Below are 13,496 nucleotides of genomic sequence, written 5' to 3' on the forward strand. Positions count from 1 at the left end.
TTTGATTATGAAATAAGATTAGCTCCTTGAACCTCATCCTCAGTGTCATCCACTTGTGGGCCTGAATCTGCAGTCACAGATTGTAGAATCGGCTTGTGCCAGGTTAAGAAGGAAAGGTTTCTTGGGTTCTCCCCCAAAGTTAGAGCGCAGTATTAGTGGGAAGCAACATTGTAAGAAACACAAAGTCTTGTAAACCTATTTATCAGCATGGGCAGGAACAAGGCCAGTAGAAAGAGATGCTTGAGTATATTTTCAAGTGCCTGGCTTCCATATAGCACCTCTCTGGCATTTAAACCTGCATTAGTCAGTACCATGGAGGATGTGGGCTGCAGGGGAGAATTTAAATTTAACTGTAAACTAAAGAGGGGATTTATTGTAGCCTGAGGTACAAAGGGGAGAATGGGCAGAGTATTTACTAAGGCCACCAACCTTCTAGGAACTATAAAGAGCAAGCTGCTTGAGCCCATACTATGACAGCCCCCTCCTCCTCCAACAGGTATATTTGGATAGGTGGTCATTCGAATATTTGAAACCTCATAAAAGCTCAGCCCTTATTAATAGAAGATCCTTGCTGCAGCTGAAGGGTTGTCATATTACCAAGAGTGGCAGACTACTGCTCCGTTTTACAAGTAAAAGTTCTGGTGAGATACCCAGTGTTGAATATCAAACAAAAAGAGTGCTGGAGAATGGTCAGGAGGAATAACCACACATACACGTACACACACATACACACACACACCACCCTCCCACTGCCCCGTGCTCCTCCTCAGGTATATCTGAATGACCTGGGGCTATGATTCTGTAATAAGAGTTTGACTTTTATAGATATGTGTTTGTCAGTAGGAAGGTTGCTGTCTGCTGTTCAAATCTAACTCAAACAGTCAACACTTTTAACACATGGCTGTTAATAATGCAAATAGCAAGACAGCTCTAAGTTGAACCTGGGCGAATTTCAGTTATTTTAAGACCAAAGGTAGACATCACAAACTCTGCTTAGGTATGTTTGGATAATCTTTTATATAAGTATAAACCATTATACTTATCCCACAAGTGGAAGAGCTTAAAGAGTACATATTAAAGAGCAGATTTATATTTAAAAGCTACTGAAAGAGTAGCTTAAATATTGTACATAAGCCACTTTGACATACAATTAATGAAGATATGTAATCCATTAAAAATGTACCAAGGAAATAATTTTTTATTTTGAATATAATTGTTTCTGTTTTTACCTACATAGATTTTTGCTACAAAGACCATTGCATTTGATTATTTGTGTGTAGCACATTTGTGAATCCAGGAAAAGAACCAAAAGTTTTAGGAATTAGTCTTCAGTCCTGTTCACTCTCTTTTCCTTTGGATGTACCCTCAAGCAAACCCTCCAAAAAGCATGAATTCATAAGAAAGCTCCAGTTTGAACTCAGTGTTATCCCTTGCCCCTTTTTTCTTTGCTTTGGCATCTTGTATGTCAGAACGTTTTCAGTTTATGACGTTGGAAATACTGACGTACGTCTCTCTCATTGAAACTAGACTGGCAGGGCTTAGTGCTGTCCTGGCCGAGGTAAAGAGGAGCAGAGACTCTCGGGTTAGAAGGAGCAGTTTCATCAGCTTTTTGCTTGTGATTCCCCACTTCTGCAACTCCCCTCACCTGTTCAGTCTGAGGACTCCATTCTTTCTGCTTGAACTTAAAATTTCTGGTGATACAATCAGCTTCTATCTTTCCCTGGATTCCCACCTAATCCAGTTTACCATGGTGTGGTGGCAGCAGCAGTGTCCAAGGGGCCTTGGCCTTGAGATTTCAGTCAAGGTCCATCTAATCAGCTGAAGCAAACAACATTTTTCATTTACCCTGTTCCCTGAGCTGCTGCTGCTTAGAAATTGCCGTGCAATTTAAAAATGAAAAATGTTTCATCTCTCATGATCCCAATTTAAAATGGTTAGGAATGTGGGCCAAGTATTTTCCCAGCGACTCTTGGATTTTTCCCAGTTGTCCTATCTCATTTGCCTGATGTAGGAAAGCAATCTGGGGGATGTCTCTATTATTCCTCCACGCCCACTCTTTTGCTCCCTCCCCATTGACCTCTCTTTTTCTTCTAAGATGGAAAACTATACTCGGCCACAGTGACTGACTTCCTTGCCATCGATGCAGTCATTTACCGGAGTCTGGGAGACAGCCCAACCCTACGGACCGTCAAGCATGATTCAAAATGGTTGAAAGGTGAACAAACAAAAGAAGAAAGGGGAGGTGGGGGGAGATACATATCACGAGGGAGATTTAGAGTCTGGATGGACCAGACTGTAGTTTCATTTTAGTAATGGCTTCTGACAGACCGGAAGGTGGAAATTGCATCTTTTGCCTCAAATGATTTATTTACCTCCCTTTTTCACTTCCCGTGAGTTTCTGGAGTATTAACAAAACTACCAATGCCACTACAATAGACCACTTACATTCATCTTTCTCTGCCTCAAATTCTCATTTCAGAGTCCCACATGAAAAGAACTGAACATTTCATTCATGGAGGAGAACAGGGGATTGGAGGTGGTGGGGAACAGGAAAAAAGCTATTCATAACCCTGTATGAGGCAGGGTTGACAAGGAGATGTGTACAAAATCCTTTCTGTAATATGGGCACTCCATTGTGGAGAATAAAATTACAGAGATATGCAAAACTCATTTATCCTTCATTGTTTATCGCAACTGCTTCTGAAAGATATAATTTGTAGGCTCAAGTGCTTTCTGAAATCACCAGCACTTGCATGTGTGAAGCCATTAGAAATGGTTAGTGTTCACCAAATGTCTAATGGCCCTACACTTTTAATTAATAACATGTCTTTGGTTGCAATGTATTGAAGTTCTTTTAACTCCGTGTGACACATCCCCAATTAAAATACCCATTTGTCCACAGAACCATACTTTGTCCAAGCAGTGGATTATGGAGACTATATCTACTTCTTCTTCAGGGAAATAGCGGTGGAGTACAACACCATGGGAAAGGTAAGAGGGGAGGATGTCTCCCTTTTGGACCAATGCTGTTACAAATGACATTGAAATAGGAACCATAAATCTAATGACGAGGTCATCATTTTCCAGCCAAAGGTTGGTGGAGGTGAAACACAGTGCTGCCTCGAAGCCCTGTCTGCTTTTTCAGAACAGTAGTGGATTACAGGGAACCTCTTAAATACTTCTATTGAAAATTTAATCAACAGATGTTTGGTTGATTTCGTACTGAGTTTCAAGTATCTTGAGATGTGGTTTCCAGGTATACTCATCCGTTTCTCTTTTTGATTGCATTGCCCCACAGAGAGAGAGGAAATATCCAGTATCTTTAAGCAAACTGAGAGTCTTGATTTTTGTCTTTAGTGAAAAAAGCAAAAGAACACTTAGGGGATGTCCATTTCAGTTATTTTTACCAGCGAGTAGATCAAGGTCACTAAGTTGGAGGGCACAAATTCAACGTCAGGGAGCTTGCACAGTTATAGGAATTCAGAGAATGAAATTCAAGGCCCAGAGGCAGCTAGCGAGAATGGCAGAGATGGTGCATACAAAGTGTGCTTTTGTTTGAGGAAATAAAAAGCTAAGCAGTCTGTATGGAAATGAGTTTATGTGGCTGGGAGCTGATCCCCTGAAGGATTTATGGCTCTGTATTAAATGCCACAGCCTTATCTTTTAAAACATGCTGTTCCAATGCTGAATTTTTCCCCCTATTTTTTTTTTTTTTGCTACTGATTTTAGAAACATGAGATTAAATTAAGCACCTTGTTGTTCTGTTTCTATTTTCAAAGAAAGGCAAATTCTACTAAGATCTCCTCGAAAAGTGAGTGCATTTCATTTTCTCTGTGTGTTCTTCTTCTGCAGGTAGTTTTCCCAAGAGTGGCTCAGGTTTGTAAGAATGACATGGGAGGGTCTCAAAGAGTCCTGGAGAAACAGTGGACATCTTTCCTCAAGGCTCGCCTGAACTGCTCAGTTCCCGGAGACTCTCATTTTTATTTCAACATACTCCAGGCTGTTACAGACGTGATTCATATTAATGGCCGTGATGTTGTCCTGGCAACCTTTTCCACACCTTATAACAGGTAACCATGCCCCGGCTATGTTGACCTAATCGGTCCTTCCTGGCTTCCTTTCCCCAAGGGGTTCTCGTCACAAGATTCGCAACTGGTGGAAAATTGCCACTAGCTACTTGTAGCTAGAAGCACTTAACACTCAGTTTTCATCAATAAATTAACAGTCATTTATAAGCATTATTAGATTAGGATTTTAGAGAAAGTAATTGATAAATTGTAACAATATCTTCTATTTATATGCCTGGCATATAAACACTATTCATGTTATTTCTCAATCCCTCCAGTAATCCTAGAAATTGAATACTGTTGCCCTCTTTTTACACTTGAGCAAAGTGAACTCAATTATACTACCTGGTCCAGGTAGTCAGTAGATGGAACAGGCAGCTTTGAAACTCAGGAATTTTAGTCCTTTCTTTTCTAGGTCATCTACCATTCTATTTGATTTTTAGTATTTCTATGACTGGATTGGTAACTTTTGAAGTAAAAATATTGGAAATTTATTAAAATGGTACACAGTGAAATTAGGATTCAGGTGAGTCCATCTTGCATCCCACCTCAGGGACCCTGGTTTTTATCCTGTCAGAGGAACCTGGATCCCAACCACAGCACCACTCTCTGGCTCTGGAAGGCTTGAATAGGGACTTAGAAGCCATCAAACAGTGTACCTAGAAATACTGATTGTCAGCCTATTCATCCTATTTTCTATTTATTTAAGCTAAGACTTTGAGCAATTAAGTGACACACTAATAATTGTTCCTGGAACAGTGGAAATGTGTGGAGATTAAAGAATAGAAGGCAGTCAGGCATTAGGTTCCCTGGTCCTCAGCTCTCCTAGACCTCAGAGTCCTAGCGCTGTTGTGTGAAAAATAATCAGAACTCTGGGCATGGTCATGAAATCTAAATACGTACATTATATTCTCATTTCTATCTAGAACTTTGGATGTTCTGTATTATCTTCCTCTAGGAATGTATTGTTTTGTTTTGTTTACAAATGCTTTTAAGAACGTGATGAGTACCTCGATGACAGGCACATACATCATGAGATTGGAGGACAGCACTAAGAAAAAAGTGCTTAAGAATTGGGCAGAGCCCAGAATAGAGCAAGCTGAAGGATGAAATAATGTTCCCCCATTATGTGGAGGGCAAGAGTCAAGAGTTCCCCACTGAAGATATATGAAAATATTAACCTATATTGCAGCAAGAAGTATTTGGTTAGATTTAAGTAACTGTAACCATCTGTAGGGGTTTTCAGACTTGAGAATAGAAAAGATATTACAATTCAGGCCTTGACTGTTCATACTTCAGAGCCCATCTATCTAGGATTGTTGAAAGAGAATTCTGTCTTGGTACATGGGAATGCAGGACTAGTGGAATTTCAGAGCACATTTCTAGTGTGTTTGCTTTCAAGGGGGTGAGTTACTTTGTGATTGATTATAATACGGTAGTAGATTCTTGCCTATTACAGGTACTCCGTTTGAAGTATTTTCTTAAAAGGCCCCTAGGAAACATCCAGTTATGCAATCTCAGAATCTATATTTTTTTAGTAAAATCAGAAAATGGTAAGAATATGCATACCCATTTTCATCTATAGTCCCTCCCTGGTTTTACTCCCTGATTGCATCCCTCTCCACCCCATCCTCCATACATGGTTAGGTCAGGTTATTTCAAACCCTTTAGGTGCTCCTCTTTACCCTGGGAGTGAAGCTCAAGCTCCTTGGAATGGCATGCAAGCCCCTTTATGGTCTGGCCCATCTACTCCTCCAGCCCCCAGGCTTACTGCAGCTGAGATCTGTTCTTTGAATGTGCCATGTTTGCTCATGCCCTGCTCTCTGTCAAGTCTTCCCATCCTACCAATATCTGTTTGCCCATTGAAACCCTAGGGATGCCCCAAGTCTCAGCTTGAATCACTTCCCATGAGTCCTTGTGCACACACCTCTTTAAATACTACTCTTACCAGACTGTCCTGGAGTAGCTCTTGTTGTTATTATTATCCATGTTGCTGTTGTTGTTGCTATTTTCCTACACACTGAACTGTGAGTCAGCAGAGAGCAGGACTCTATGGTTTTTATTGCGCATTTACTGCTTGAAATTAGGGATTCCATAAATGTGTTGAATGAACAGAAGGTGGGAAGAAAGGAATGAAGGAAAGATGAAAGGAAGGAGGAAGGGAGTAAAGTAGGGAAGGAAGGAGAAAGGATTTCACAAGAGATTCTGACCTTGGGAAGATTATAAAATCCTAGGGTATCTTTAGTTATTATGACTTGCCTCATAAACTACTTCAATATTTATCCTATTTTTTCTTGAAATTTAAAGTAAATATATACACCTATTACTTTTAGGAAAGGAAAATGTAAAGTCTTACAAAATTAAATAAATAGTGCTAGGGTTCTCAAATTTCAAAACCAATGGGGATCACTGTCTTATATACTTAATTCTGTGAAATATATATATATATATATATATATATACTACACACTTTAAAATCCATCCTGCCACCTTGTTTTAAATAAGCTTTCTAATCCTCTCCATATTTCTTGCTTTATTAGTAATACTTCAATAATTGTGTTATGAAATTAAAGATGGCATAAAATTCTCCTAATCATTTGTGAAGTGATTTCCATATCCTTTCAACATTTGCCAAATCAAGACTCAGTCATGCTCTCTGCCCTGGATGATGTTCCCACACTACAAAGCACCCGCGTCTTGCCCTGGATGCTCCTGCTGTGCAATGGCCCACTCCTTCAACCCTGATTAAAACTCTTGGCCAGCTGGTGCTTGCAATTTATTTGATCAAAATCAAGGAACGACCATAGTCAAAAACAAACATGGGTTCAGCGTACTCAGATGAATGAATAATTCATACCTTCTCACCATTGATTAAAAAAAATCCCCAAGTCCTTCCAAGAGTGCCAGGCAAGGATGTAAATTATAGGTAGTGATTACTGTCATTATTATTATTTAGCACTTAATAGAGCACTTTATTTGCAAAGTGTCGGTGCTTTAGAGACTTAAATTGTTTAGTCTTATGCAAATAAACAGGAAGTAAAAATTGAAATGTACACAGACTAACATTAAATATGTGTGGGTTCCCCACACATACGTTCTCACTCTTCTCACTCCTGGAGTCCTTGGCTTGAGGAACCAAATTCAAAGAAGCAATATACAAACAGTAGGGGCACTTTTACTTCAAATTTTCACAATATTAGAGATGCATAATGTTTTCCAAAGATTTTATCTTTGTGTTATTGACTGATAATTAATATTATGGAATTCGTGAAACTTCTGAATCACCAGCTCAACCATTCTTTCTTTATAAATGGAAGTGGTTCCAGAAGTAATGAAGACATGAAGAGGCTTTTTCTCTTTGCCTTTTCTTTAAGCCCATTGATGCACATTGGATTCACAGAAACATTCTCTGTATCCACTAGACTCCCTTACATTTATAATTCAGGATATGAATCTTAAATTTCAATTGCCCATAATAGGAAAGTTTTTCTGGAGTATGTTTTCCAAGCTACATGCATAACTGTTGCGTGAGTAACATTGTGTGAAATGCCATGTTGCAGCATCCCTGGGTCTGCAGTTTGTGCCTATGACATGCTTGACATTGCCAATGTTTTTACTGGAAGATTCAAAGAACAGAAGTCTCCAGATTCCACCTGGACACCAGTTCCTGATGAACGAGTGCCTAAGCCCAGGTACATGCAAATATTTATATGGCTCTTCGGAACTTGTAGAAATGGTGCAGCTTGCTGCTCTGATAATGAACATCCTGTGAACTGCACACCAGTGTCTTCCAGGCTAGCCATGTAAATACAAATGCTGGAACAACAGAAAAGCCTGTGCAGTCATTTGCCTTCATGCACTTAACCAAAACTCAGCGTTCCCTATAGTTGTATTCAGTATATTCCAAACAATGGCTCGCCAGTCTTTGCTTACCTCTATATCTGTGGTTTGTCCAAGGTGATCCTAGGATGATAGGAAGCATCTGGTCCAGCCAGCCCAATGGTCTATAATTGAGTAAACTGAGGTTCAGAGAGTTACTGTGCAAACTCACACAGCTGGGTAGATTATTTCTACCACTCCTCCCTGCTTCCCTTCAATTTTACAGAGACCCATGTCTTTAAACCCTAATAAAATGTGAAATATAACTAGTGTTCTCTGGACTTTGTGACCAGGCTGGATTATAGCTGAGTCGAGGATTCCAGGCCATGGGCAAGAAGAGACCAGAGGGTACAATGGCCCCTTAGGATGTCTCTGGTCTGCCAGGTTCTGATCTGCTTTGGGTCCAGATGCAGTGCAGATTTCCCACTCCTCAAACTGCGTCCCAGATGGCTTTCATGGGGAACCTATCTTCCAGAGACAATCCAGAGATCTCTTGGTCCTATGTAATTTCCTTCAAATCCTCACACTAAACCAGTTAATTCATTCTTTCTAACTGGGACGGGATGAAACTCCCCTAACCCTGTGTCTGCACTCTTCATGTGGCAAACCCTGCATACCTCCATTACAGCATTTGCAATCTAAGTTAGATAGAAACCTCCCTATCTGCCCAGCTTTCTAGACTGAATTTGTGCCCTCTGAATGGAAGCCCGATGTCTTCTTAATTTTTTGGTTTCCAACTCTCCTCCAGCATCCAGTTCTCCCAACAAAATTCCTAGCCCAATTCATTTAATTGAACTAACTTAGATAATGTGAACCACTATACCCAGGGGAGAAAGCCCAATGGTCTTCATCACCTGAATTATCTGGCACATGCAGGCTAAGTGCAAAGAGCACACCCTGACAACCTCAGATAGATTCTCCAAGATGTTGCCTGGGATTGTCAGCTACCTTCTAGGTAAGCAGGAAGAGGACTTAAGCCTGAGGAATGAGGTTTCGGGGAGTACTTATGTAATATGCTCTCCTTCGTGTGTAAAGATGGTGTCAGCCATCAGCAGGCCACATACTTTAAGTGATTTTCTCCTGGTGGTAGCATGTTTATCCTCAGCCTTCCGGCTGCCTGCCTCATCACTCTTGCAGACATCAGGATGCTTTCAGGGGGCCGGCTGGCTTAGTGCCATGGAACAGCGTGTGCTTGGGGCTAGATCACGGCAGCATTGTCAGGGTCCAATTTCCTCTCGTGGACCAGCAGGCAAACCAGGTGTCTGGACAGGATTGGCATCAGTCTTTGCCCGATCTGACTTTGCTGAGATGTCCCTTGACTCCTGAACTCATAAAATTTCCTGTAGAAATGAATTTTCATTGTCGTCGTTCAGTAGTCAAGAAATGGTCTTCCAGGAGAGAATCTTCAGTGTAATTGGCTTTTCATAGCTGCCCAAATCAAACAAAAACAAAAACAACAATAAAAACAAAACCTGAATGTTCTCTGACCCTCCGGTAATGAAAGATGGTTATATCGAGTCTTGCTGGCACGTATGCTGGCTGGCGGCTTTTTGAATGCCTTTGTTTTCTATGTTGTGAAAAAGTCAGCTTAATTCTCTCCTTTTGTAGAGCAAATGCCTCAAGAACTTCTAGCACGGTTTTAGTACAGGTAGAGCAGTCCCTGGGACATGTACAAACCACACATTCCCTCATTTGTTTCAAGCTCAGTCACCGTTTATGGGGTGTGTTTGTGCTTCTCAGGGGAGCCAAGCTGCCCCCAGCCAAAGCTGAACTGCCCTGGCTGAGGCTCCTCCTCGGGGTGGAATGAGGAGGCAGCCCGAGGAAATCTAAGCAGATTTTATTTGGTGGCATTGTGCATTGTTCAGCTTCCTCTTCCCAGCCTACAGTACATTCTCCCTTGTGCCAGATGCTTAGAGAAGCAGTTCATTCAAAGAATTTGCCATAAGGCATGAAACCAGCTCCCTCCCTTTGTTTCTTTTTAGGCCAGGTTGCTGTGCTGGCTCATCCTCCTTAGAAAAATATGCAACCTCCAATGAGTTTCCTGATGATACCCTGAACTTCATCAAAACACACCCGCTCATGGACGAGGCTGTGCCTTCCATAATCAACAGGCCATGGTTCCTGAGGACAATGGTCAGGTGGGTGTCAAGCAAACCGTGTTCTAAATGGATTTCCCCTACTCCATCTTGTGCTCATAGAACCTCTCAGTGGATCATGCTTTGAAATGCCGCAAACATCTTCTGTTATCCTGGGCATCGATTCAGTTATGAAATGCCGGCCGGTTGGGTGGATGCCACCAAACCTCCATGACTACATTCCCAGTAAGAAGAGTTCTGATATTTTAAGGCTAATTGGATACATGCCAGCAATTAGAGGAAACAGAGATATCTCCTTCCAGGTTAGCCCATTAATTCAATCTGTGCAAAAGAAAGAAACAGCGAAGGAGAATCAATCAATGGATATGGATACCTGTTTGGTTGGATATGGTCGCAAACATGCTGCAGATTCCATGTGAGCCCTGTCCCTGGGTTGTTAGCTGTCAAACGGAGCATGGACAAATGGAGCATTTGCACAAGTATACCAGCACGAAGGATTCATACTTGAGCATTTGTTAGCATCTGAAGTGGTGGCCAACAGAGAAGGGATAGCTGATTAGAAATCTATGACAGCATTAAATAGTCCTCCTTGTGTTTATTTTGGAGCTTATTTCCAAACAATTCCACAGGCTTTCCCAAGTGCTATCCAGTTGTGGGAGTCATCAAACAAAATGTTAATTAACTTTACCACCCTTTTTAAACAGTGACTTTATTGAAGATATGAAAGTACTATAATGGCTGTTGCCCATAAGATGGAAACCACGATATAAAATTTGCAGAAGGGCCCATGTTTTCTGGTTCCTGCCATTGTGCTTAGGAAAAATAGATATCTAAGGAGTACTGAATGACTGAGAGATTTCAGAGAAAGAGGATGCCCAATAGGACTTCTCGTAGGCTTGTGACAGGAGTGATGCCCTTCACCTTTGGCTTTAAATGGATCCTGTTTGTCATGCACATTCTTATGTTTATTAATAGTGACATCAGCACTCCATTTCCCCATCCTTCAGAACTCTTAGCCCCTATCCATGCAATCGGAAAGCCTTCCAATCTGACATGTTGTTGACAAGGTTTTGAACCTCAGAGGAAGGGTATGGAAAAATGGTAGCCATTGCTTTTCTTTTCAGTGTTAAATGAAATGTTAAATGAGTTCACTCATTATTTCTTCCCCTCTTCATAGGAGACATCAGCTTTTCCTTGTTGCTCATGGAAGGGACAATTGCTGAGTGGTTTCAGATGGTTATGACTGTCTATTTATTATGGAACTTGGCCTGTACACACACATACCTCCTTCCTCCCCTTGGAGCCATACTAATGCTCTGCATATGGAAATAAAGGACAAGAACAGCTTGAGAGCATTATTCATGTGCATATATTTTTCTTGAGGTTATTACTAGAAAGCTATGTCACAATTGTTTGAAGTGGAAAAGGGGACAGTTTAATGATAGACCAACAAAGAGATACAAAATGTGATCCTGTCATTTTAGATACCGCCTGACCAAAATTGCCGTGGACACCGCTGCTGGGCCCTATCAGAATCACACTGTGGTTTTCCTGGGATCAGAGAAGGGAATCATCTTGAAGTTTTTGGCCAGGATAGGAAACAGTGGTTTCTTAAATGACAGCCTTTTCCTGGAGGAGATGAGCGTTTACAACCCTGAAAAGTGTGTAGAATGTTTGATTCTTTCTTTGTAATTATTTATGTTACGGTGATCCCTTTCTTTCAGAGAAAGTCATGCCAGACTTAGGTTTTATGCATTTTTAGATGACTTTTAATATTATTTGTAAAAGTCTTTTAATACATAAAAAGCATTATTTTCTCCTTGCCAATAAAGCATGTGTTTATATAGATACACATGTATATATGTATGTTTATGTGTATATGTGTGTGTGTACGTGCAGGCATAGGATCTATTTCATCTTCATTAGATCGATTAAAAGATCATGTTGTGGGCTGGCAGGTGGGTGTGAGGGTGGTGGCAGGAAAAAGAAAACTGACCCAAGAGAGCCTATTAATGATATTATCTTGCCTTATGAAATTAGGTGTAGCTATGATGGAGTAGAAGACAAGAGGATTATGGGCATGCAACTGGACAAAGCAAGCAGTTCTCTGTATGTTGCATTCTCCACCTGTGTGATCAAAGTTCCCCTTGGCCGGTGTGAACGACATGGGAAGTGTAAAAAGTATGTATGTTGCCTCATTGACCATTAGAAAGTCCACAGTGCTTAGAAAGGAATCCTAGGTAGCTCATGGTCATCCTCTTCCTGCAGAACCTGTATCGCCTCCAGAGACCCATATTGCGGGTGGGTAAAGGAAGGAGGTTCCTGTGCCCACCTGTCACCCGGCAGCAGGTAAGGAGCCTGAGGTGTGGGAGAGGGTAAAGTGGCCTTTTGAGGCTATGCATTTTAGATGTATGACTAATCGTGCTCGCACACACCACCACCACATGGTCTTCTGTGCACAAACCTCATCAGTGGGACTGCGAGGCATTCTCCTTCCATTCCTCATCGCATAGAGCACTCCAGCATCACATGTGGCAGATTTCCAATTTATTAATCATCCATCCTCAGACTGACTAAAAACACAGAGAAAAGAAACACAGTGGGCTTCTAAGTATTCCCTGGAGAGAGGGACAAGAAGGTGTGAGACTTGATCACCGTGGTGCGAGAACAGCAGAGAAAAGGAGCAACAGGGTACCAATTAGATTAGTGATGTGGTTTGTCCAGCTGTAGCAAAACCGGCTCCTCTAATTGACCAAACAGGGCTGAGAAGAAATCAGAGCATTTGTTAAGCGATGAATTTGTACTGCAAGCATGGTGTCTACATCTAATAAACCTTCCTCCTGCACTAAAGAACAGTTGACCCTATTACTCATTAGGTAGTCAATCAATTCTTGGCAGTTCTCCAGAAGATCAGCTAGATCAGGCCAGCCTACTTTGCCTGTGATTTTGGTGCTTAAAGTTGTTAGCCTGGCTTTAAATGCTTAGATGGCATTAGTTAAAAGGTTTCTTTTGTTTTTACTTGAGTAGATGTGAAGTCCAAAATAACATTTGGAAAAATATTCAGTGCATGCCCTAGACAGGTTATGGCAACTCGAGGAAGGTACCGTATGGCAGCACAGTTCTTTCTTAGGCATTCCTTCAACTTCCCCAGATCCAAAGGGGGAACAGAATCGTCCTCACATCACTCTGAGCCTCCTCCCCCATTTTAGAATAGCTAGACAAACAGACAGAAGGGTATATTGATGACCACCACCTGCATAGTTTGAGGGAAGGTATTCCTATAAGCAAAGCTAATGATAAGTGTAAAGTCTGACCTGGAAGTTTGACTAATGCAAAGCATTGACTCACTAAATATCATTAGATCACTTTGCAATTTGCAAGTAGCAATATTGACATAAGACAGTGTTAGAGCTTTACATCTTTTCATGGGAACCCTTGAGTGAAAGAGAAAGGA

The 13,496-nt window shown here is 41.2% G+C and overlaps 1 protein-coding gene across 11 annotated transcripts in view; it reads left to right on the plus strand.

The window, feature by feature from the left end:
• SEMA6A (semaphorin 6A) overlaps positions 1 to 13,496 on the plus strand; it is a 126,856-nt gene that overhangs the window by 78,206 nt on the left and 35,154 nt on the right. For all 11 annotated transcript variants that reach the window (XM_070569500.1, XM_070569496.1, XM_070569504.1 and 8 more), the window contains exons 8-15: positions 2,096 to 2,215; positions 2,903 to 2,991; positions 3,853 to 4,070; positions 7,628 to 7,759; positions 9,929 to 10,084; positions 11,527 to 11,703; positions 12,083 to 12,223; positions 12,311 to 12,391. In XM_070569500.1, the coding sequence (XP_070425601.1) occupies positions 2,096 to 2,215; positions 2,903 to 2,991; positions 3,853 to 4,070; positions 7,628 to 7,759; positions 9,929 to 10,084; positions 11,527 to 11,703; positions 12,083 to 12,223; positions 12,311 to 12,391 (1,114 nt within the window). The remainder of the gene's footprint in view (positions 1 to 2,095; positions 2,216 to 2,902; positions 2,992 to 3,852; positions 4,071 to 7,627; positions 7,760 to 9,928; positions 10,085 to 11,526; positions 11,704 to 12,082; positions 12,224 to 12,310; positions 12,392 to 13,496) is intronic.

This window comes from Equus przewalskii, chromosome 13 (assembly GCF_037783145.1).
Source record: "Equus przewalskii isolate Varuska chromosome 13, EquPr2, whole genome shotgun sequence".
In the NCBI taxonomy this organism is placed as follows: domain Eukaryota; kingdom Metazoa; phylum Chordata; class Mammalia; order Perissodactyla; family Equidae; genus Equus; species Equus przewalskii.